We start from the raw sequence: 24203 nt of genomic DNA, 5'->3' as shown, positions 1-24203 counted from the left end.
CTTAAGGAACTTGATAAATGACATACTCAAAGGTTTTGAACAGTTTTAGAAGTGATACATGTAAAGGTTCGATTTTTTGGATGTTCCTTCTTTATTTTGAAGAACATGATGTTTCAGAGCATATTCTTACTCTTTTATCAGGTGAATATACTCCAAAAGGTTTTGTTTCTCAGAATATTGAAGTTGACATCCATTAGCACCGAAAGCTTTGACATCCTGGAAGCTTTGATGATTTACCTGTTTTGCATTGTTTCATTCAGTAGGTGGTTGTGAATCTTCAGTAGTCATTGATGTACAATAGTCTTGCAAATAACTGTAATTGAGCGTGCCTACCTCCTTTTAGCTGACCCCTATCGAGCGGTATGCTGTTGGCGTGATGGAAGCTGAGATGGAACCAGAGACCATTGAAGAACTCATGATTGCAGAGGTACATTGTACTGTGTTTTGGGAAAGAATCCTCTATTGACTGGATACCACTGCATTTGATATTTACCCACGTTGAAACATATTTAAAAGCAATCAGATGTACAGTAATTGATTCGGTTGTCTGACTGGTGACGCGGTTGAAATTAAAAAAACTCATAATAATTAGGGGTGTTGCGATACGAGAATGTATCGATGCATTGATACATTTTTACTGACGATATGATACGCGATACATGCTTGCGTGTATCGATTCCTATTTTAAAACTTTATCGATTCAAATTTTTATGCTATATCCATCTCCTTCAAAGTCTTGATAGTAAAATTATACGAGACCGCTCCGATAAATAGATGTAGCTAGCTTTACTTAAAAAATAGGTTGGAAAGTAACAGCTTTTGTGATTGGACCAATCAGCGAGCGCGTACGTTGCCGGTAAGGTAATGCTATGAAAAGGCGCGAAAATTATGTATCGCGATACGTATCGTATCGTGACCTTAAAATCGTGATACGTATCGTATCGTGAGATTGGTGTATCATGACACCCCTAATAATAATCTAGATTGGTGCTTATAATATCAGTCACAAGTTTCTCTGGTCCACACTTACATGTTTACAATCTGCTGTAGTGTGACTGGAATATTGTTCGGTGTAGCATTACACAACCAGCAACTGACACTGCCTGGATGTGTTCCATGTAACAGTGTGGTAGCCTAGTGGATAAAGTTTTTGCTCGTCACGCCGATTCCCACATGAGTACATTGTGTGAAGTCATTTTCTGGTGTCCCCTGCTGTCCCAATATTGCTGGAATGTTGCTAAAATCAGCTTAAACCATACTCACTCAACGCATGTAACCTTTGATTGCTTATTGCAGGAGGACATCGAGAATTCCAAGAAGGAATGGGAGCTTGCTCGGCTGAAGGCGTTGAAGGAGGAGGAAGAACGCCGCCTTGAACTAGAGGAAGACGAGATGTTGTACACATACTCTCGGGATGATGCATATAACCAGGTGAAGAAAAAGAAGAAATACCGACTAAAGAAAAATTCATCTTACACTAGTGATGACCTTGATAGTTGCTCAGAGTCCAGGCCTTTAAAGAGTAGTGCAAGGTTGAACGAGGCCAAGGAGAAGGTGAAGGATGTCAGCCCTAGGTCACAGAGGTTACGGCAGAAGTCCGGTGAATTAAGACTTTCAGGAGATGAAATTATCAAACCTAATCTCAGCCCGGTGAAAGAAGTAAAGAAAGTTACCCCAAAACCAAAACCAAAACCTGGCCCTAAGAAAGACACTCCTAAAGCAACCAAGAAAGATGCAGCTAAAATTACACCTAAGGTTGCCAAGGAGCCTAAAAATACTTAAAAGTACCCCTAAAGAGCATAAAAGTACACCTAAAGAGCCTAAGACTACTCCAAAAGAGCCAAAGGAAAAAACTCCCAAAATTCCCAAACCAAAGAAAGAAGTTGTTAAGTCAGCCAAGAAAGAGGCCAAGAAAGAAATTAAGATTAATTCACTGTTGTCGCCCACATCCCTGCCCATGGCTGTTAACATAGCCGATGCATTGAAACTAAACTCCCACCCTGTTCCCAATGCCCAAACTGCCGGTGTGGTTGAGATTACAGCCGATCCAGCACGGATATCTGTAGCCACAGCACCAGCTGCCACACAGCAGGTGATCCAGCCACTCATCCAGCAGGTTGGCTCCAGGCCCATTCTCAAAGTTCCCCACCTTAGCTTCTTCACTGGCAACTACTCCAGGCACTCCCTTGACCCTTCCTACTCAAGGCAATGTAATTATCAACACACCACAAGGCAGGGCTATTGTTCCCCATAATCGGATAGTCATAACCCAGGGAAAGGCCTATGCAGCTCCCCAACCCATCAAGGTCATTGCAGGGCCTGCGCAAGGGCAAGTAATTGTGTCATCCCCTGTTGCACGGGTTATCTCCCCTGGAGGAGCAACTTTAAACTCTGTTATTTCCCAAATGCAGACTAGATTGGTTGCACCTGCCCAAACTCAGGTTTTTAATAATACCCCACGTATCAGATCCCCTATCAGTGCTAAACCGACTCCTCTTTCTCCAAAGGAGAACTCTGTGCCCCCTCCATGGTCCAATCCTAATCTTGTTATCCGTACCCGTCGAGCTTCTCTCCAAGAAGCGGCGAAACAACCTCTTCCTCAAACCAGCATCCTTGGGGGAAGGGTCAACCTTGTGTCTATAGCCCCCGCCCCTCCCACCCAACATGTCATAGCGTCACCAATACCAGGAGTTGCCTACAATATTGTCAAAACAAATAGTCTCCATGTTCCTATTCTCAGCAACAACCAAGCTGTGTCTTTGAGTAGACATCAGATTATTCAGGCTAACTTGAATCAAGCTATTCCAGGACAGAGTTTTGTCATAGTCAATCCGAAGAAGACTCGGTCAGCTTCCCAAGAGAGCAATGGCCATCCAGTGAATGAGATTCGTGACACGGGGTGATCTCCCCTTGTTACAGCTGGTGTTAGGAAATGTGTTCAGTAGGACTATACCAGTTAACCATGTTAACTGATGCTACATAATCAACTATTTGTGCATATTATATGAATGTCATTGACGATTCATATCTGACAAAGAACTTCATGGGAAAGCCTAAAAGAAACTTATATTAAGTTGGATATTTTGCAAGCCTTTGATCATGCTACCTCGATTTGTAATATAGAAGTTCCAGTACTGGGGAGTCGGTACTCGTGTACACTGTATGGTCACATCTGAAGGGAGGGGGGATTTCAATGTGGGGGTGATAACTGAACATGTCACTAAAATATCTTTGGAATTTATCATGACAGTTGCATGTGCCAGTTCCTCCTACAACTTTCTGCTCTATTTCTGTTAAAGGTGATTCATAGTTGGTGCTTGTTTGTCAAGTAGAGAAGCATCTTGGCCTAGAAGGCTGTAAAATTGATCAAACCCGAATAATGCCAAAAAAGCTACCTTCGTTTCTTCCACCCATAAATTGATGCTAGTATGATTATTTGCTCTTATGATCAAGTATTGTCCATGAAAGATTTTTATTTTTGAAAGAATGATGCTTTATCTGTTTTGTTAGCCTGAATTTTATGACTTTGGTACAATGAGTAAGTGTGTGAATCTGCTTATTCAGCGGACTGCATATTGACATAGTGCGGTTGTGAGATGTGGATGTATATAGTCATGATTCAGGAAGTGTGGCATCTGTATGAAAACAATAATGCAAAATGTCTGAGAAAATGTCAAAATAATGTTTTCTGAGAATAAAAGATTTTGTAAATGTTCCTGTGTGTGCATCTCATTTCACTCTGTTGTGCATGTGTAATACCGGCCGGGTAGCCACAGCACTGATCTGCTCAAGGTTTTTGGTGTCTCAACGAAATTCCATGAACAACTACGCCAATTAATCTGTATTCTGTGTCTCACTTATGCACTGCCAAAATTATTGTTGGGCTTTATTCTTGTTAAGTGAAATGCTGGTAACATTTGTCTAACAAATTAAAACATTAACTGAACTCTTGTTCTTTGGTAAGTCAGTTTGACATTTCTGAAAACTTTGCATTTAAAATCAAGGGAAGTTTAACTCTTAAAACTCTATATGGTTGTTACATTAATGAATATTGTATTTGGCATGTTCATGATAAGTCAAGAGAAAGCCCTTCAATTGCACGAACAGTGCTCTGTTCTAGTGCAGGTTGAGTGTAATTTGGGTTGGCCAGGCATGCGATTTCATTTGATGTTCATCCTTGATTGCTAAGACTAAAGTGATAGGCACCAAACCACCTTGTCCGCTGTGCCACTGGCCCACATTACACATGCCACAAAGTGAGATGCAGACTACACACACAACACACACCCACACTCAACTCGACTGGAAACCGTATGACATCCAAGATGAACTACATGTGAGCAGTTACCATCTACACGTGGCTGTACTTTGTTATGGCTTTATTGATAGTCACAGAAAATCTAAATTATTTGTTGAAAACAATTCTGGCTGAAAATTTGCGACTTTTGAATTCTTTAATAGCTTTCGGTTGAAAGGCAATTTTTTGGTCAATGTTTTTATGATTGTTTTTGAACACTTGGAATACCTGCACACATTAAATCCCAGCACCTAGACATTAGCAGTGAAAAATTTATCAAATCTTCGCAATGTTTCAGGGGCCGTGGAGTAGTCTAGTGGTTAAAGCGTTCGCTTGTCACGCCGAAGAACCGGGTTCGATTCCCCTCACGGGCACAATTAGTGGGCCCATTTCTGGTGTTCCCTGCCGGGATATTGCTGGAATATTGCTAAAAGCGGCATAAACCAAACTCCTTCAAATAGTGTCCACAGGTTTTTCAGATTCATGTCCGCTTTGAAGTAGTCAAGTTGCTCAAGGATCCATAATCAAAATGCATCTAGTCTTTGAAAGAGTGTCTTCTTGTTGCTCTGGGAGCCGTTTGTCACTGCTCAGGCTGCTTTAACACGAGAGTATTGCCACTGGGGCAAATTTGATCGCAGACTGATCATTGCAGTCAAATGAGCCTTTTTCAGTATTCAGAAACATTATCAAATGTAAGGTAGGATTGGTGTGTTATAAAGACCTAGCAGCAAATGTGTTTTTTGGTATGCGAGATGTTCTGAAATACCAGTTTAACATTTGTGAAAAGGTCCAGTTTTAAAGAAAATCAGCAGTGGATAGGTAGATCAAGTTGTTTCCTGTGTTTAAGAAAAAGAGAGATATATGAATGTCGAAATAATTGGATTTGAACTCATTGTGAGGGAACCACCATTCACATCTGAAATATCTCCATTGAAGAGGGTGGGTCCACACACATGGGTGGAAATGTCGGGCTGTATGTTGCTGGTACAAACTGTCCTCTTGCTCCAACATCAAAATGACAACATTCATGACAAGATTCTTAGAGATAATAGTGTAAGAGTTTTTTATGTTAGGTTCCGATCACAAGAAATGTAAGATTTCCCTCTAATTACAGGTGTATGTATCGGACTTGGGACCAGAAACGATGCCGGTGAGTTGTTTTCTATTTAGAAGACTCCATAACTGCCCACAGAACAACTGGACATAAAGCTGTTGCCACAGGGTATGAGGTGTTGGCGCTGTCCACATTGGCTACTTTGTGGAGCTATAATTTGCTATTGTCATTTGGTCATGACAGTGTATACACATTTTGTGCTCACAGAGTGAATGAACCCCAGTCCTTGCTTATCCTCATGCTGAGTGCCATTCACTGTAACAGTACGAGAGTTGGAACATTGTATAAGTGGGTTAGGGTTAAAGCTGTCTTGAAAAGGATTCCAGTGAAGGCATGTCAGCTTAAGTTTGTAGGAAGTGATGCAGGTGTTGGGTTCTTTCCACATTGGTTAAACCCATGAGCAAGGGAATGGTTCAAATAAAAGTTAGGGTAAACAGGGATTCAAACACAATCAGGTGCTCAAGGGATGTAACTCTGCAAATTGTGGTGCCATGGATGAATCCTATTGCGTGTACTGGTACATGTGGTTTGATGGTCATACGTGAACTGCTGGGACAGTTGTGATAATGTCATAGTGAAGGGGTGTCATGAAAATATGATGGTTAAAAAGCAAGGGCCTCAAATTGGATGACCAAAGTATTAAGTAGTTATTTGTTCAGATGCAAGTGTGACATATAAGCTCAAAGAACCTCTTTCAGTATTGGTATAAGTTCAGAGGGAATGATATCATGAGATAATTGTTACAGTCTCCTTGTCAGTATATAAATTGGGAGGAACAGATTAAATATTTATATAATGAGGCATTTCGTGAAGTGTTATTGTCATGATGATATGGTTATGTTTAGATTCAGTGGTAACAAAAGATTGCATACAAATATTGCTATATTGGGGTTTAATTCTGAGAAAATCCAGAGTTTCTTTCCTGCTGTTTTAAATAACTGAACTGACTGCTTTGTGAAGATGTGGGCACCACCAACACCACCAAAGGACGACAACGACGTGTACATCGACCAGACAATGTACTTCCTGTACGAGCCAGCGGTGATGACGGAGACGCAGCTCCCACCTGTGTATGTGAGGAAGGAGCACAAGAAGCCACGTATAGAGACTGTCACCAGTAAGTCGATTGTGTTGCCACTGTCGTTTAGTTACTGGGGAAAGGATGGATAGCCCAGTTGTTAAAGCATAAGCAGAGAATCATACCCGCATGGTAGAATCATACCTGCATGGGTGAAATGTGTACTTTGTGTCCCCCCCAACAATGATTTTGCTGAAGATTTAATAAAATCCAGTTAAAAGGCATGCCACAATTGGCATGTTTGATCACTTCATTATAGCAATACTGTGAAAGGTTTTGTTCTGATGTGCTGAATTGGTATTAGATTTTCATTTTGTCATGAAAACTGTTTTGAGAATTTCCCTCTCTTGCAAGCAATATTATGATTTTCATGTTTCTTGAATTTTCAACCAATTTTTCTCCCTCAGCTCGCAAACAGAAACAACGAAAAGAAGAACAGCCTCGTGTTCCACGTTCCCTGTTTGATCGGCCAACTGCTGCCTTGTTAAAGATGAGGAGAGAAGCCAAGCTGCAGAAGCTGAAGCAAGGCTTAATCAAACCCTACCGTCCAGCAGCACCCGCTGTGCCAAGCAAGCCTGTCCTCGACACTGCACCAGACCACCCAGAATGGCTCATTCATGAGGACTGGGCACTTCTTCAGGTGTGCAATAGTTACCTGCAATATTGTTATGGTGTGATGTGAGATTATGGATCATTGAAAGGCCTAGGTGTTCGGGTGATGTGTGCTATGACTGTTGTAAGGCAGCGTTAAGGAATAGAAGTTATCGTCTTAGCACTTTGATCATTTTGTAGAACTGGGCCTCCTTTCACAAAGCACTAATTTGCACATGTGCACAGCTGGCTGTCAGTATAGATCATAGAGATCCATAATTGTCAACTTGGGCGGTGGGGTAGCCTAGTGGTTAAAGCGTTCGCTCGTCATGCCGAAGACCCGGGTTCGAATCCCCACTTGGGTACAATGTGTGAAGCCCATTTCTGGTGTCCCCCGCCGTGATATTGCTGGAATATTGCTAAAAGCGGCATTCAACCAAACTCACTCACTCACTAATTGTCAACTAAATATGTTCTATTCTTCATAAAGAAGTCAACAATCAAGAAGTAACAGTCACTAGTAACCTTGAATATCATGGTTGTACATTCAAACTTTATTTCATCACATTAGTTCATGTAAGAAATTTTCTATTTTCATATTGATAATCAGTATTATTTTTTCCCTTCAACATTAACAACATTTCTAGGCAGCCATAATAGTTTGATAAATTACTTAGCTAAGGCAAAGGACACCAGTTTGAGTGTGTTTTCTTTTTTTAATGTTAGTGTTTTTTTAGTAATGGCATGTTCTATGAACTCCGTTTTTATTGGACTGAACTTGATATCTTCCAGTGATGTTTCTGTTACAGGCTGTGCAGACGTTGTTGAGTCTGCCACTCAACTTGATGGTGGTGGCCCCCGCACACATTCCAAACTGGGACCTCGTTGCCGATGTTGTCAACAGCTGCAGCCGAGTGTACCGCTCCCCCAAACAGTGTCGTAGTCGCTACGAGAACGTCATCATCCCCAGGGAGGAGGGCAGGATACTGTATGATATCAGCCCTCGGAAACAAAAGAAGACGAAGGGGATATACAAGGTAGGATATGTCAAACTCACTGATGTGCATAAATGTACATATAGAGGAGGCGCAAGATTTCTGTGTACTGTGACTGACATTCATCGCAACCAGCCAGTTTCACCAGCCTGCAAGACGATGTGAAACTTTACAAATCATTGGAAAACAGATTTGTGACAGTGTGGTCTGCTTCTCATAATACTGATCACTCGATTGTCTGGTCTGGTCCTCATTATTTAAGGGATGCAATCTTGCTTCAATAATAATGTGGTGTGTAACATTGAACATAACAAAAATAAGCAAAACAATCTTTGAAAGATAATGATTGTTGTAAATACTAGCTAAGGTGAGAGAAAATGTTAAAGTAGGAACTTATTTCCTTGCCTTCATCCAAATAAAATAGTAGCATAGACACTGAAGATTAGGTTAGTAATTTTATATGTTATAAGTGTATTTCTGTGCCTGTTATATGAAAACTTAGCGTAAATGAAAGTGCCACAGTACATAATATACTATTTACACTTTGCTAAGGATCAAATCATGGATTCAACAGAAAACTATTATGTGGGGTCAAATTTGGTTTAAATACCTAATCTTATTGTAAGCATGATCCTAGGTTTCAGTATGTTATTGCATCTTGTGGATCCCATACCTGCTATTGACATGTGTTGTTTATACTGTCAATGACTCGTTCCATTATTTGCAAAATGGTTTATTGGTGCCATGAAAACCATTTTCATGGTTACTCATGTATCAAGTGCATAAGGTTAGATTAAAGAGGGGTTACCATATAATTATTTATCCAGTTTTAAATGGATACAATTTCAAATTATAAATCTACGTTTAAGCAAAGTTGTGAAATTTGTGATTAGTAAAGTGTGAGTAGTATAGTTGAGCTCATACGTTTATACGTTATTATTCCTTCTCCATCGAAGACTGATTATCGTGCCCTCATTCCCCAGACAAAGAACAACCGTCCAATGCGAACCAGCCAACTGTATATCCAAGACAGCAACAACTCCGTCACCATGCTGTACTCCCTCCGCTTCGACTCCGTCAAGGGCATCGCTGGCAAGAGGCCCCCGACGCTGAGACAGACCCTGGTCAACCCCACCATGAAGAACCCGAAACACGCGGCAGTGCTGCAGGAGAGTGGCATCATCTATGACACCCCTCTGACACCCCTACAGGTGGCAGCCAACAGGGCTGATCGAATTGCCAGGGAGAAGAAACAGAGCCAAGTTGCAGCTGTGAGTTCAGTTTCCTTTGTCACAAAGTTACATAGAATGTGTCCGTCACTTCAGTGTCATCAGATTCACCATATGGAGTAGTTTCTAATGATAGTCAGTCTTTGTTCATCAGGTTTAAGTCCCTAATCAATAGAAGTGTAATACCTATCACATGATTCCATATTCTGTGAACTTTGCAATGAATACTTGACATTAAAAGGATGAAAAAAATAGGACTGATCTGCTAAAATGTCTCCTGTGTATAGTGTAACCTGGCTAGTACAGTCCACAACATTCTCACCTGCTTGCATGTCACTATATCACTGCAATTACCTGGACATGATGTCAAACAACCACCTCACTTCGTCCTGAACTTTGACCTCAACCTGACACTGTGATTGTTCACTGTAGGCTGCAGCGGCGGCCGAACAGCAGCTTGCAGCACATCGAACACAGCAAGCTCAACAGCAGCAGCAACAACAGCAGCAGACCGGGACCGTGGTACAAGGCACCAGTACAACCTCAACTCCTGTGGTGCCTACAGCTCTCCAGGCCTCGCACCTTCAGCCTCTCGTCTCCGTGGCAACAGCTTCAACTAACGTCATTGTAAGCTCCTTCACTATTTTGTACCTACTGCATTTTCAACTTTTAGACTTTGAATCTCACAGAAGGAATATGTTTTTCTACCCAGTTATGTCAGCATGTATTGTCCGGTATTAAGGTTTGATGACACCTTTACGTTAACACAGATTTATCACTGATGAAGTTGCTGTCACTTATACGAGGTCCATTATCCTCAGATTAGAAATGAAAGATTTAAGGACTGTGTAGCTGGACTATAATGTTGAGCAGAAAACTGACCAACTTACTCGCAAAGATCCGGGTTAGAATTGGTCTTCAGCGACCCATGCGTGTTGTAAGAGGCGACTAATGGGATCAGGTGGTCAGAATTGCTGACTTGGTTGACACATGTCAATGTATCCCAACTGCAAATATCGATGTTCAGCGTGACGTTAGACAAGAAACAAACTCTAACCAACTTGATTGACGAGCAGTCTTGGGGAAAAGATATACCGAAAACTGAAGTTACTTTGCCCAGTAATATCTGTTCACTTATCCCCATGCAAGATTTCAATGTAATCTATCTACAAAGTAATCACCCAAATCTCTCGTGAAAGGCAGGTATCCCCCTAAATTGACATGAAATAACCTTTGGCATCACTATCACAAGATTTACTCTCGAGTGCATGTTATGAAATTACTAAACTTAACCTTCCAAAAAGAAACGTTTATGATTTCAGTGTCTTGGTTTGATTATATACTGGACAAAAATAGTTAGGGATATACGTAAATTTTGAAATTATGAATAATGATCTATTTATTCATTGTCACACTGATAAAATATCAATCATTAAAATACCAATATCCCTAAGTTATTTTGTCTAGTATATGTCTGGTCCTGTGAGCACCTTATCTCAGCTCCTGTGTTCCACCAAGGCAGTACATGTAGGATATGAATCACTCCAGGTTTCCTATCACATAAAGCTCGAATACTGTTCAAAGTATACACCAGTCTAATGGACAGACAGCATTGTGTAATGGTAAGATGTATGTTTGCTTAATCGTGATGTGAATGTTTCACATTGTAGCAGGCTGGAGCGGTGCAGAAGTTGCCAGTATCCATACCACGCACCCTCAGTGCTGGCAACATCGTTGTCAACACCCCAGCTGGAATGACTAGTACCTTCGCTGCCATCAACAAACGCATGAGTCAGGCCAATTCAACAATCGTAAGTCATTCTTCGTTTTATTCTACGGTAAATGTATGCTAGTATATCTCTTAGCATTCATCAATTTACACCTGTGGTGTATGAAGAATCTATTGTTTTAGTCATGTCGAAATCTTCGATCATGGTTTAATTTTCACAGTGTTTCTAGGCTCCATGTGTAGAATCAGTCATGCAGCTTGAATATAGCTGTGTGTGGTGCTTAACAACTGAACTCCGAAACTTGCTTTTGTCAGTCAATGTTGCTTGGGTGAAATCAGTGGATTTGCATCTAAATACTTCGCAGAATATTGTGACGTCATTGGTGACCATGATGTCTCATTTAATGGAGATCTCTCTTCCCTCTGACACAGTTTACTCTCAAGTTTGTTTTATGGCTGAAAAAGTTGTATCAAGTTCATCAATAGATTCTTTCCAGAGGTCTTTTGATACATATTTTGAATCATTGCGAGTGAAATTCTCTTCAAACAAGCTGGTAATTGTTTTTGATAACACGCAGCGATGGCTTTGAGTTTAAAACTATTATTGATGAGTATTGATATATTTGAGGATCTGTCTCGACAGAACTTGGGGCAGTGGGGTAGCCTAGTGGTTAGGCGTTCACTATTCATGCCGACAACTCTGGTTCGATTCCCACATGGGCACAATGTGTGAAGCCCATTTCTGATGTCCCCCGCAGTGATGTTGCTGGAATATTGCTAAAAGCGGCGTAAAACTAAAGTCACTCACTCTACAAAACTCACTGTCCAAGGTTTATCAACAGGCCGTGACAGGCAACCTGACCCAAGCTGTGCGGGCGCGAGCACCAGTGGCTGTCCATGAGATAACAACTGTGACGACACAGCCTGGCCAGGTGGCTGCAGGTGTCCCAACAGCTACAGCAACTCTGCGGACAGCAACAGCGTCGACAAACCTTGCCCATGCCCAGCTGGCAACGCAGCGAATACTCACAGGCACCACTGTTACAGGCAAAGGTAAAGGTAATAATCTTTTATACAGGATGTCATTGTTGAGTTGCCAATGCTGTAGTTTTGTTAACCAGTTGATCGATTGGGGAACGCTCTTACCATGACAGTTTCAAAATTTGCCATGAATCCGTGAGGTTTTCACTATAGAAAAAAGAATCTATTCAACTTTAAGCTTGATCCAAATAACAACTACTGATTATGTAGTTTTTTTCAATGGAGGGTGTAGCATGGTGGTTAAAGCGTTCGCTCTTCGCACGAAGGGGCGGTGGTGTAGCATGGTGGTTAAAGCGTTCGCTCTTCGCACGAAAGACCCAGGTTTGGTTCCCCACATGGATGCAATGTGTGAAGCCCATTTCTGGTCCCAGTCTTGATATGGCATGATTATTGCTAAAGCTGTGTAAAACTAAACTCACTCACTCAATGGAGGATGACCATATGAGTGTCCCTATGGATTGAGTTGGGGTCTGAAAAACGATTTTGAGTTGAATACTTTGTGTGTTCGGGATACAGCGGTCATATAGGTGACTTCCACCAATAGACGACCTGAGATGCTAAGGGCTGTATAGATGTGTGTTCGGGATACAGCTCTCATATAGGTGACTGCCACCAGTAGACGACCTGAGATGCTAAGGGCTGTATAGATGTGTTTACCTTGTACTGTGCTTGCCCCATTACACCACCACTCTATTGCAGCCACCACGGTTCAGCAGCAGTTGAATCAATCGGCTCTGAAGAACTTCTCACAGCAGCAAATCAACATCCTGCGTCAACAGCCTTCCATCGTCCGCCCGCAGAACCCCCAGCAGACCATCAGGACACAGAAGCTCAGCATCACCGTCAGTATTGTCACATAGTTTATTATACCGTAATTGAGTATATTTTCACAGGGTGCAATTGTCGCAGAAAGTTCACACAAGACCTGTTAGCACAGTTGTTTTTTGGCACATTTCAAACACCTACGTGATGGTATCCATCACAAAGTTTTCACAACCGATAGACATGCAATGATCAAAGCTAGTCGCCATAATTGAATCATGTTTACAAAAACAATCAGAGAGGTGGGATTATACTTGTCAACATGACAACACCTGTCCCCAGGTGATTGTGATCGCAATTACTAGTATATATGCCTCTATTCCTTTATATATTGTTTTGATGTTATCTGAGAGAATAAACAAATTGCATGTTGTTCCTACTTGAGTGAGTGAGTTTACTTTTACACCACACTCAGCAATATTCCAGCTATATGGTGGCGGTCTGTAAATAGTCGAGTCTGGACCAGACAATCCAGTGATCAACATCATGAGCATCGATCTATGCAATTGGGAACCGATGACGTGTCATCCAAGTCAGCTAGCCTGACCACCCGATCCTGTTAGTCGCCTCTTACGACAAGCATGGGTTACTGAAGATCAATATTCTAACCCGAATCTTCACGTGTTGGTTCCTACTTGAGTATGTCATGACTTGACCATGAATATTTCGCTTGGTATGATTATTGACGCACAATCTTTCTGCACTAAAAGCGCGAAAAATTAACTACGATTACAGTACCTGTTAGCACCCATGTTTCAATAGGTCCCGTGGGGTTGTCTTTTATACCTAACAAGGATCCTTTGTTTAGGAATAATATTGTGTTCACAATTTGAGGTTTTTTGGTCATAGTAATTGTCAAACTATGTCAGAATATTGGCCTTGGAACCTCTGGTCTGGACAACACGTAGCCTTTCTCAAAGTTGTTGCTTGTTGTCCCACTGGTCTCTCTGTCAAAAAACTTTGTAATTTTCAGGGTGTGACAGTTTTGACTGGAATATTGCTAACTGTCACATTTTACAGCATTCACTCAAATATCACCAAGTGGTCTTTGCGTCTGCTAAAGTCATCTACACTTACATTTGAGCTCAGTGGTGAAGTACCCCATGGGAATGCTTGGTCAGCGAAGGTCCCCGTCAACCTGTACTACTTCTAAGATGTGGACATGAATTGGAATATGATTAGAAAGATCTGACAAGATATGTCTGTTTAAAGCATATCATGAAACAGCCCGTTTGATCAATGATTTATTTACAGACTGACCAAATGAGGCAACAGATCAACAAGCGTCCAAATGCATTAGTTGGACAACAGAAGCTGATCAGCACGCCACAAGCTGCTCTCCTCACGTCAGTTGCAACAGTAAGTTGAACATAGGTAGTTGTGACCATGGGTGCAGTGGGGTAGCCCAGTGGTTAAAGCATTTTGTCATCATACTGAACACCCAGGTTCAATTTCCCACATGAGCTATGAGCTGGATTATTGCTCAATGCGGTACTAAAATACAGCAGGCCATTGTCCATGGATTTGTATGTTACTTCGAAGATGGCAAGGAAGATCAAAACTTTTAGATTTGTTTTAGTATACCTAGTTTTGAGAAATTACTTGATATGGTTTAATTTATCGATATTTTCTTTTCTTTAACTTTTTGTCTTGTTTAAAGTTGGTTGAAATAGTTACAAAGGTTTTCAAATACTTAGTATGTCCTGATGACTGGTGGTTTGGTGTGTGTCCGCCATTCAGTTACAGGAACTTCTTTGTTTGTGAGAAATCACCATTTGGATTAAGTTTGTGTTTGAGCCTTGCATTATATATAATGAAAGATTAGTATTTAGATATCAAATATGTTAGATATGAATGTTATGAACATGAAAAGGGAATAATGAGGAATTGTGGTCGTGAAATGTTAAAAGGGTTTTGTTATGGATGCACTGCAAGGGCCTTCCGGTGTCATTCCATACACTAAAGAGTCCACTTTGTTATGTGTTTGAGCAGAAGCAGGGAATTTTGAAGCAGCCTACGATGAAGTTGACGGATGAACAGATGCTGGCAATTCGCAGAACGAAGACTCAGCAGGGTACAGCCGGAGCACAGGCAGGGCAGAGTCAGTTACAGCTGCAGGTCACGCAGCCTCAGGTCAGACAGGTGGGTACATGGCAGAGTCAGTTACAGCCTCAGGTCAGACAGGTGGGTACAGGGCAGAGTCGGTTACAGCCACTGGTCAGACAGGTGGGTACAGCTGCAGGATACTCAACCTAAGGTCAGACAGGTGGGTACATGGCAGAGTCGGTTACAGCCTTGGGTCAGACAGGTGGGTTCAGGGCAGAGTCTGTTACAGCCGCAGGTCATAGCCTTGGGTCAGACAGGTGGGTACAGGGCAGTCAGTTACAGCCTTGGGTCAGACAGGTGGGTTCAGGGCAGAGTCAGTTACAGCCTTGGGTCTGACAGGTGGGTACGTAAAGTAAGGACACACGCCAATCTGTTGCTTCGTGGTGATGCATCATATGTGCATGTCACCTGTACACAAAGTCCACCACTGCTAAAAGGCAGGTATTTGTTGGCATGCCCAGAGATAACATGACTTGACATCAAAGTGCACCCAACAGGTGCTTGCCTCTGAACCCATTGCACACTCAACAGGTGCCTGTCACTACACTAGATGACTCTCAGCAGGTGCTTGTCACCACTGATTTTGTTCTTAATTTTTCCCCAGTGTATATGTCACATACCAAGTTTGGTAGTTATTTTGGAAATCTGCATGTAGTCACTAATTAAAGACCAAACAATAGTCCAGAATAGTCCACAGTGACAAGGTGTACTTTGTATTGTTCCAGATCATTCAGGCCCAGGTGCAACAGGTGGCCAACCAGACAGCCACCTCACAGACCCCCGTGGCCACCCTGGTCAAGTCTGTGTCAGCACCGGCAGGCACCATACCCAGTGTTACCATCCCAGTCAGCATCAATGTCAGTGTCGGACAACACAAAGCAGGTGTCGGTAAGTGTCTTTACAGGCCCAGTGGTTCATAGGTTACTGCCAATCTATGCTTGTATTGCAAGGTGACTTAATGGTTTGGGTGCTCGGGCCTGGCGTTTTCATCAATACATTTCATGTACATGCACATTATGACGTTAAACCCGTGAAGATCCGAGTTAGAATTGATCTTCAGCAACCCATGCTTGTTGTAAGAGGCGACTAACGGGATCGAGTGGTCAGACTCGCTGACTGGGTTGACACGTCATCGTATCCCAATTGCGTAGATCGATGTTCATGTTGTTGATCCCTGGATTATCTGGTCCAGAACCGATTGTTTACAGACTGTTGCCATATAGCTGGAATATTGCTGAGTGCAGCGTATAACTGAACTCACTCACTAAGTCACTATGGCGTTAAAGAACATACAGTGGTGTCTGTCTGTTGTGACAGCATTATCAACAGTGTTACAGCCATATGTCTGTGGAGATGTCACTTGATGTTCTCTGTCAGTTTGGGAAGATATATGGTTATCATCTGTATGTTTGTAAATTGTAGCTTGTAATTATTGGACAATTTAGTTTCCAAAAGGTTTGGAAACAGTATTATCCATGATTCAGTCGTCTTGCTGCTGCTATGACTTAAGGAGCGGTGGGGTAGCCGAGTGGTTAAAGCATTCGCCCGTCATGCCAAAGACCATGGTTCGATTCCCTACATGGGTACAGTGTGTGAAGCCCATTTCTGGTGTCCCCCACCGTGATATTGCTGGAATATTGCTAAAAGCGGCGTAAAACCATTCTCACTCACTCACTGTCAAGACTTAAGGATGTAAACATTTGAGTCTCTGTGCAGCTCAACGTGCCACAGTGAGCCAGCTCCAGCAGCAGCAGCAACAGCAGAAGATGTACCTGACCCAACAGAGGAAGACTCCACAGGGCCAGAAGGTTACCAGTAAGTTGCTTCATTGTCACCACACTGTACACCTGGGTGGCACCAATGTGGTGAAACCGACACATGCATCACGTAGGGCTTCCTTTCCACAATAAACTGACACACCAAGGTGTAACTGCAGTACTGTTCAAGTCAGCTTATACCAAACTCAGTCACTCATTCTCTGTCACACGGCTTGGTGGGCTAGCCTAGTGGGTAATGCCTTTGCTAGTCATGCGAACTCCCGGGTTAGATTGCTCACATGGCACAATGTGTGAAACCCTTTCCTTGTGTCCCCTGCTGTGATATTGCTGGAATATTGCTAAAAGCAGTGTAAAACTAAACTCACTCACTCAGTGAGTGTCACAACAAGGCTGTCAGGATGTAGGGTGATCTGGTTTCTTGTTACACATACCTGTCCCCCCTGAAGCACGATCTGTTTGATCCTGTGTTTGACCGATAGTCAACTACTGTGTCTGATCAGTGTTGACCGCTGGATTACTGACAGCCTTGATGTAGAATCATGTTCGCTCACTCTCTACAGTGCATGTGATCAGTGGCAACACTTATAACTGTCTATGGTGACAATGATAGAGAATATATTTGCTGAGCTGGTTGTCAGGCATGTATGGTAAACATTGTCTCCTTACAAACCACTCTGTTCAGATCATCACATTTATTGTTTGGTTTTAGTCTTCATTTATTTATGCAGAAAAGATTGGAATTTAAATGCAGAGAGCAATTGTATTTTTTTGGTTTTGTAAAGTATGTTTTTCTTGAGGTACAAAATGAATCAAAATTTATAAACTCGGAGAACAATAATGTTCATGGAATTTTGACAATATCTTTTGCAGAGTAATACATTGGAACCTTCGAACCTTCACTATCAAGATAGATGAAGCTGGCTACACTGTTGGTAAACTTCAGTGATTTTTTTTCTGTATTTTGTTTACTCATAAAATTCTAATTATTACTTTCTCATTCATGATCTGTCGCTACTTTGAGATAAGTGACTTGTGCATTGGTTGAGAGATGTGTGTGTTTGTTTCAGCTCTGGGACAGGCGCAGGTAGCCAAGACTCAGCAGATCCCCCTGATTATCCCCCAGCAGAAGGGGGGCCTTCCGTTCACCGGTCAGCTCCTCCACCAGATCGTCAAACAGCAACAGCAGCAAGGCCAAGGGGCCACCATCCAACAGATCATAACGCATGCTTCCCAGCAACAACCTACCATCATCGCCACGGTAACACAGGGCCAGGGGACACAACCCCTGGTAGCTAAAGCTTCTGTGGGTACCCCCACTGGCCACATACAAACGTTACCTGCAGCCAGTCCCATCACGGTCACCCAAGTCACGTCGGCCACGGGACAGCATGCTCCTATAACACTGAATGTTGCAACACCAGTGTCACAGGCCACGGTTGTGAAGGCTCTTACCGGTGAGCACGCAACAGTTCAAGTACAGCAAGCTGCTTCACAGCCCAAGATAACCACCATCACCCAGAGTCTAGTGTCTCAGCAACTTCAGCAAGTTTCAACTGCACAGATTCACCAGATCCAGGCCTCAGCGTTGCAGACGTCTGCAGCAGCGTCCCAACCAGCCACCATCCAGGTGCACAGTCCCATGGTGACGCCGCAAGCCTCACCCTCCCCGGTCCCCACACAAGTAACTCAGACTATTCCACAGGCTGCTACTATTGCTACTGTGGTTACTCAGCCTCAGCAACAGGGAGTAGCAGCAGTTGGCCAGGCAGCTCAAGCCAAACCCTCACCCTATGCCATGAGAACACGCACAAGGAACTGAGTGCAACACAGCATCAGATTCTAATGTATATGCAAACAGTTCAGATTAATAGATCTCGATAAAACTCTTGTGGAACCCTTAAATAAACACAGGGAAGTTACAGCATCAGCATTTGTTCCATCAGTTCTGGGAGTTGAGACTTACAATGCAGTGCATTGATTTCTGAAACAAGTGTACAATATGGCTGTCATGCTTCCCTGGACCATGTTCATCGAAGAAAAGCACAACCATTCCATTCACGATGCTGTTGTGCCCACTCAACTATTGATTCATTCATGCACCATTAGCGTAGTGTGTTCGTTGTGTAGTAAATTCGTCCATTTATAGATCTGAAACCAATGTGCTAAGTAGCATAGATTATTGTTTTATCCTTAAAGGATATACACATCTTGTAGACTGTTCATGTTCCGATGTGTGAGTAATTGTGTGTGGTAGATTTCAGTTACGTTACAGAAACATTCAGTTACAGTTGAATTTGAACTGATTTCCATCTGTGTAAGTTTTGACGAGGTTGTGTGTTGAAATGTCTCCTAATGGTGCTGAAGTTCAGTAATGGCAGCAAATAATCTTGTGGCAGTGATACGTGGACACTGGATCTATGAACTTATGATTATGTTACTACTTAGTTGTGATGTTAATGTGACAGTTGGATGGTGTTAATTTTTCCCTGGTTGAGATGTCTGAATGAAGGCCACATTCACCACATACCAAAACAAGCATGTATTTCCCGGGTATTTACAGGTCAGCCATATGTGTGTACCTTCACAGTATGTGTCCAAGTACTGACTGTTGTCCACACCAGCTCTCCAGGACAAGTTCGATGTTGGATACATCACAACAAAGTAGAACATGTAGGGAGGCTGAGGCACAAGACTGAGATTCATACTAATTTATATAATTAATTATTCATTTTAAAACAAGTTGTTTTTGAAAGATTGTGGTGAAAAGTAACTGAACGGATGTTTGAAATTTCTCAGTGTAAGATGTTGAATTGTAATTGCTTGTAAATAAGACACAAAATAATCATTAGTGAGAAAACTGCAAAGTCAGTCACACTTGTTTACTACAAAATGAAAGTATAACACTGAAATATATTTTTGAACTTTGCTTTGGGCACATGGCCAGAATTGTTATTTCAAGCAGACAGTCTGTATGTGAAAACTCATCTCCGCCATCACATCTACAACTGAAGCAGGAACCATGCCTCAAAAAATATTTCTGGCAAAATCTCTGTGTCTAAAACAAACTTAGATGCAACCAAACGTTTAGCTATATAGTGGATTATACGTGAGCTTCAGTTTCATATGTGGATTAGGATACAACAGAGAAATAGTTGGCTCTGTTTGCAAAGGAAAATTCAGATACGGAAATTCAGACTAACAGCTTTACAAATCCAGCATACAACTGAATTACAAGTTGTCTTGCACGCACAGTTGGTCTAATGTGCCCTGAAGCTTTGTAGGGGTAATTGTGTTGTTGGAGCTGTGTATTAAGCTGTTACAGGAACACTTGTCATCAGATTATAACATGCTGCACATTGAGTAGACAATTCAGCTGACAAATTCTCAAGAACTTGTGATTTTCATGACTATCACAACTGAGATGTTCTGGATACAAATTTTGGGAATTGTTACAGAATAAATTTACTTGAATAATTCCTAGTATTTTTCTAAACCAATTAAACTTTTGAAAGCTTAAAGAGAATCATGAATACTTACAGATCAGTGCTATAATTGGTTCCTCTGCAATATATCTGTGTCGGTGGCGTTGCTCAAGTTGGTCAATACATGCCACAAAATGTTGGGTGGTTTTCAGTGAATTTTAGTTGTAAATGTTAAATGTTGTGTTTTTGTTGAATATTCATTGTCATTGTACAAAACTCATAAACTTCACAAAAGATTGTAAATTTCTGACATTGATGTTGTACCCAGTGTAATTATTGTATGTGATGTGTTGTCACCCCTCGTGTGTAGAAACCTCCACATCTACATCTAATGTATGTGAATCTGGGTTGTATGTCTAACCATCACCTACCAAATACTCCGCCTACAATCATAGCGTTTAATATTCTCACTGGTAATAGTTTTCCTCAACCAAAGGCCCTATCACTGTTGCTAATTACCTTCAGTCTCTTCCCAAGAGACCTATGAAGATCCGGGTTAGAATATTGATTTTCAGTAACTCATGCATGTTGTAAGAGGCGACTAACGGGATCAGTTGGTCAGGCTCGCTGACTTGGTTGACACATGTCATTGGTTCCCAATTGCGTAGATCAATGCTCATGTTGTTGGTCACTGTATTGTCTGGTCCAGACTCGATTGTTTACAGACCGCCGCCATATAGCTGGAATATTGCTGAGTGCAGGGTAAAACTAAACTCACTATCTTTTCCACAGAGTTCCCCAAAGCACCAATTGAGTTTTATAAGATACTATTGTTTTTAAAAGTTTTAAGAAATTGCATTAAATTGATTACAGTGTCACTGATGCTGATGTTGGTTGCACAGAAATGTCTGTCGTTATCAATCTTGCTGTAAATTACCAACTGTACATTTTGTGTTCTTGGAAGCGATAATGATTTGATGGTTGTGTGTGAGCCAGCAATACCTGTGTTGTTTGCCTGTCAGTTTTGACCCCACTAACAGGTCACTCTGGCACCATACAAATATTTGCCACAAGTATGTGGCCATCTTACAAGGGGAACATTGTATATTTTGGCCTGTCAGGCGGCAGGGACATTAGTTATGTATATTAAGAGTGAACTGGTGAGGAGAGCAGCATGTGTACCATAGTCCAGTACGTGTTAAGGCTGATGTAATAATTGTACAGAGAAAACTATCATGTCTGTATTGTTTTATAAAAGTGCTTGTTGCAAATCAATTTGAAAATAAATTGTTGAAACTTGATTTGTATTTATTATTGTGGACAGATTGGTTGACAGCCCTCTTCACAGGGTGGAAGCGCGCTGTCCACACGAAATGTGGAGTTGCCCGCAAAGCAACTCCATTTCCTTGCTGGATAGTGAAAGAAGGACATGTAGTGCAAGAGTAAAGGTGGGTTTTTCCTCGCATTCATTATTTTGCAAGTATATCAGGTTTTGCCATTTGGCAGAAAGATCTTGAAAGTTACAGATCTTTCTGTAATTGCTTGACACCCTCTATATTTATTGCAATTGCACGTTAAGCGAGGGCACCCTCCTGAGTATCGAAACAAGATCGCGGAAAATGATCGTTTCAACACGAAATATGACATCCTAAACAGCAGACAAACCATTTTTGGCCGTCAATTCTTAGATATAGTGATTTTAGGTCTTCTTTCGCAGTTTATGCTTTAATGCGTCAGTATTTTTTTCAATTATCGTCGAAAAATCAATCTGTACATTTTATGTGGAGTTGTTCACGTTTAGCAAAGCTAGTGTCCATTGCGTTGTGATTTTACTGTCCAGGAGTTGACAGTTTATAGTTTTAACCGTCAGGTGATCAAACGTTATTCTAGAGATATTTGTTGTGAAGAAGAATGTTTTGTTACTGCCAACCTGGCGTATTTATTATGATTTTTTATCTTCAAGTACGATTGTACACCATTGCAGTTTGTGCCCTGTCTGGGATTTATTGGATGCAAACCTATAAAAACACAAGTTTTAAACTTATCCTATCTCACGATTTGCACTTCTCTCTCTTGCTTCGACGCTGAGTAGAACGAATGAGAACTTTTCCTGTAGGCCTCTCTTGTCCATACACCCGTGTTCCCCAGGCTGCTCTCTTTATAGGACGGGTCCCTATAGCTAGTCCCTGGCTAAGCGTGCAGCACGTTCCCCTGTCTACCCACGTGACTACCTCAGAGTGATCATTCTTCTTGTCGCGCCACTGTGTGGACGTATTGTGAGAGTTCTCAGTTTTCCTCAAAAGTTAACATGAGAATATATCATGGGTAGTTAACCCAAAGTAGCGTAATTTTGCGCACACTGTAACAATATTTTCTTCCTCGGATCCCCACTTGTGATGTGTGGGTTGTATTGACCTGTGTTCCTGAAGCAAGTGTTGTCGGGAATGTGCTCCCTTATCAAGGACGTTTTTAGAGCATATAGACATGCTTGCTCCCGTTGGCTGGCAGGCAGAGCTCGTTACACTTCAACAGTTGAACCCGACAAAACCCCGCTTTCAACAACCAGTATTAACTGCTCGTCATTTGGAGATTGCCATGTCGGAAGGTGATGATTTTATTGGCGCATCATCAGATTCATACTCGTTCCGCCTCATCGAACCGCACTGTGTTGCCAGCCGACTCACACAGCCGATCTACATCGTCAAATCGCCGAACAGATTAACCACACTGAATCGATTCGCCACACCGAATGGATTCACCAGGCTGAACCGTTTCGCCAAGGCGTATTGGATCACGACATCGACTTAATTTGCCATATATAAGACTGTTTCTTATCGCCGAAACGGTTAAGATCATCGGTTAGATTCATCGCACTGAAACGGTTCGCCTCGCCATAACGGCTTTCTTCACCGAAACGATTCACCTCGGCCGGAACATTTCACCTCACCGGTTCATCTGACTGGTTCAGCTGAGATCATTTAAATGTTCCGGATTACCAAACTGATCCAGATCACAGTCACAATCAAGATCACATCAACGTTCCGGCTCACCATTCTGTATCAGACTGAACTGATTTACTCACCCGAATCGTCCTGTTTCACCAGGCCGAACTGCTTCATATCACTGAATCGTCAGCATTCATCGAACTGTCAGCAGTCGTCAATAATCTGTTCCTCGGACCTTGCCTACCAATTGAGTTGATTCAGCGAATTCGGCGATTCACCACACGTGTTATTTCCAACACGGCGCATCTTACCAGCCTCCCAAGACACTTAACCCACATCGAACTTCGTCTTTGTTTGCATGGTTCGGGGTATGCCAAGATGCAGGAATTGTTTTGGTTGATTTGACACACATAATCGCTTGGTTCGCCGACCACCTACAGCTACCTAGAGGAAAATACCCGATGTTTAATTTATTACATTCAACATGAAGGATCGGGACTTGTCAACACTGGTTTTTCACATCCTCAACGAGGAATCGTGAACATGCATCTAGATACGGCCAAATTTGTCAAACTCTACTAGTTGACCCGGACTCATCTCATTCCAGATTTAATGTACCATCTCATTCCAGATTTAATGTACCATCCGATCTTCACCTTTGATGAATGATTCGGTTCAAAGAATCTATCTTCGACGTAGATATCAGCACTAGGACCAACCGATAGGGCATTATTAGATGAGCTTGCTAGCCAGGAATACTTTACGACGCTTCACTGAGTCTTGTTACTACAGACTACTCGTAACAGCGTTTCTGTGTATTGCTGGGTGCAATCATTGCAGATGGTTCGTTATCTTCAGCACCCTGCGCTTTACATTATCAGCAAGTTTCTGGACAGATGACAGATGGGTCAATTTTTTGTGCATGGTACCAGCAGTGATGTCTTGTCAAGTAGTCAGCATAGCGCAGCCCGGAATTTATGGGTTGTGACTCGCCCAGTTAACCGAAGACTGTGTTGTCCGGATTTTTGTCGCATCGTGGGTAACGTTTGCAAATGG

At 42.1% G+C, this 24203-nt stretch overlaps 1 protein-coding gene across 1 annotated transcript in view; it reads left to right on the top strand.

The window, feature by feature from the left end:
- LOC124266117 (helicase domino-like) overlaps window positions 1-19718 on the top strand; it is a 74383-nt gene extending 54665 nt beyond the window's left edge. Inside the window, 16 exon segments of the mRNA XM_046700929.1 lie at window positions 344-427; window positions 1297-1431; window positions 5412-5447; window positions 6372-6528; window positions 6897-7129; window positions 7890-8117; window positions 9059-9346; window positions 9737-9931; window positions 10975-11115; window positions 11876-12092; window positions 12774-12916; window positions 14151-14255; window positions 14889-15038; window positions 15728-15890; window positions 16719-16817; window positions 17848-19718. Of these exon segments, the coding sequence (XP_046556885.1) occupies window positions 344-427; window positions 1297-1431; window positions 5412-5447; window positions 6372-6528; window positions 6897-7129; window positions 7890-8117; window positions 9059-9346; window positions 9737-9931; window positions 10975-11115; window positions 11876-12092; window positions 12774-12916; window positions 14151-14255; window positions 14889-15038; window positions 15728-15890; window positions 16719-16817; window positions 17848-18599 (3126 nt within the window). The 3' untranslated portion in view covers window positions 18600-19718.
- Window positions 19719-24203: the final 4485 nt, after the last annotated feature.

Source organism: Haliotis rubra, unplaced genomic scaffold, assembly GCF_003918875.1.
Source record: "Haliotis rubra isolate DU_JTF1 unplaced genomic scaffold, ASM391887v1 Scf123, whole genome shotgun sequence".
NCBI lineage: Eukaryota > Metazoa > Mollusca > Gastropoda > Lepetellida > Haliotidae > Haliotis > Haliotis rubra.
Note: the sequence above shows the minus strand (reverse complement) of the source record. Positions and strands in the feature narration are given on the sequence as shown.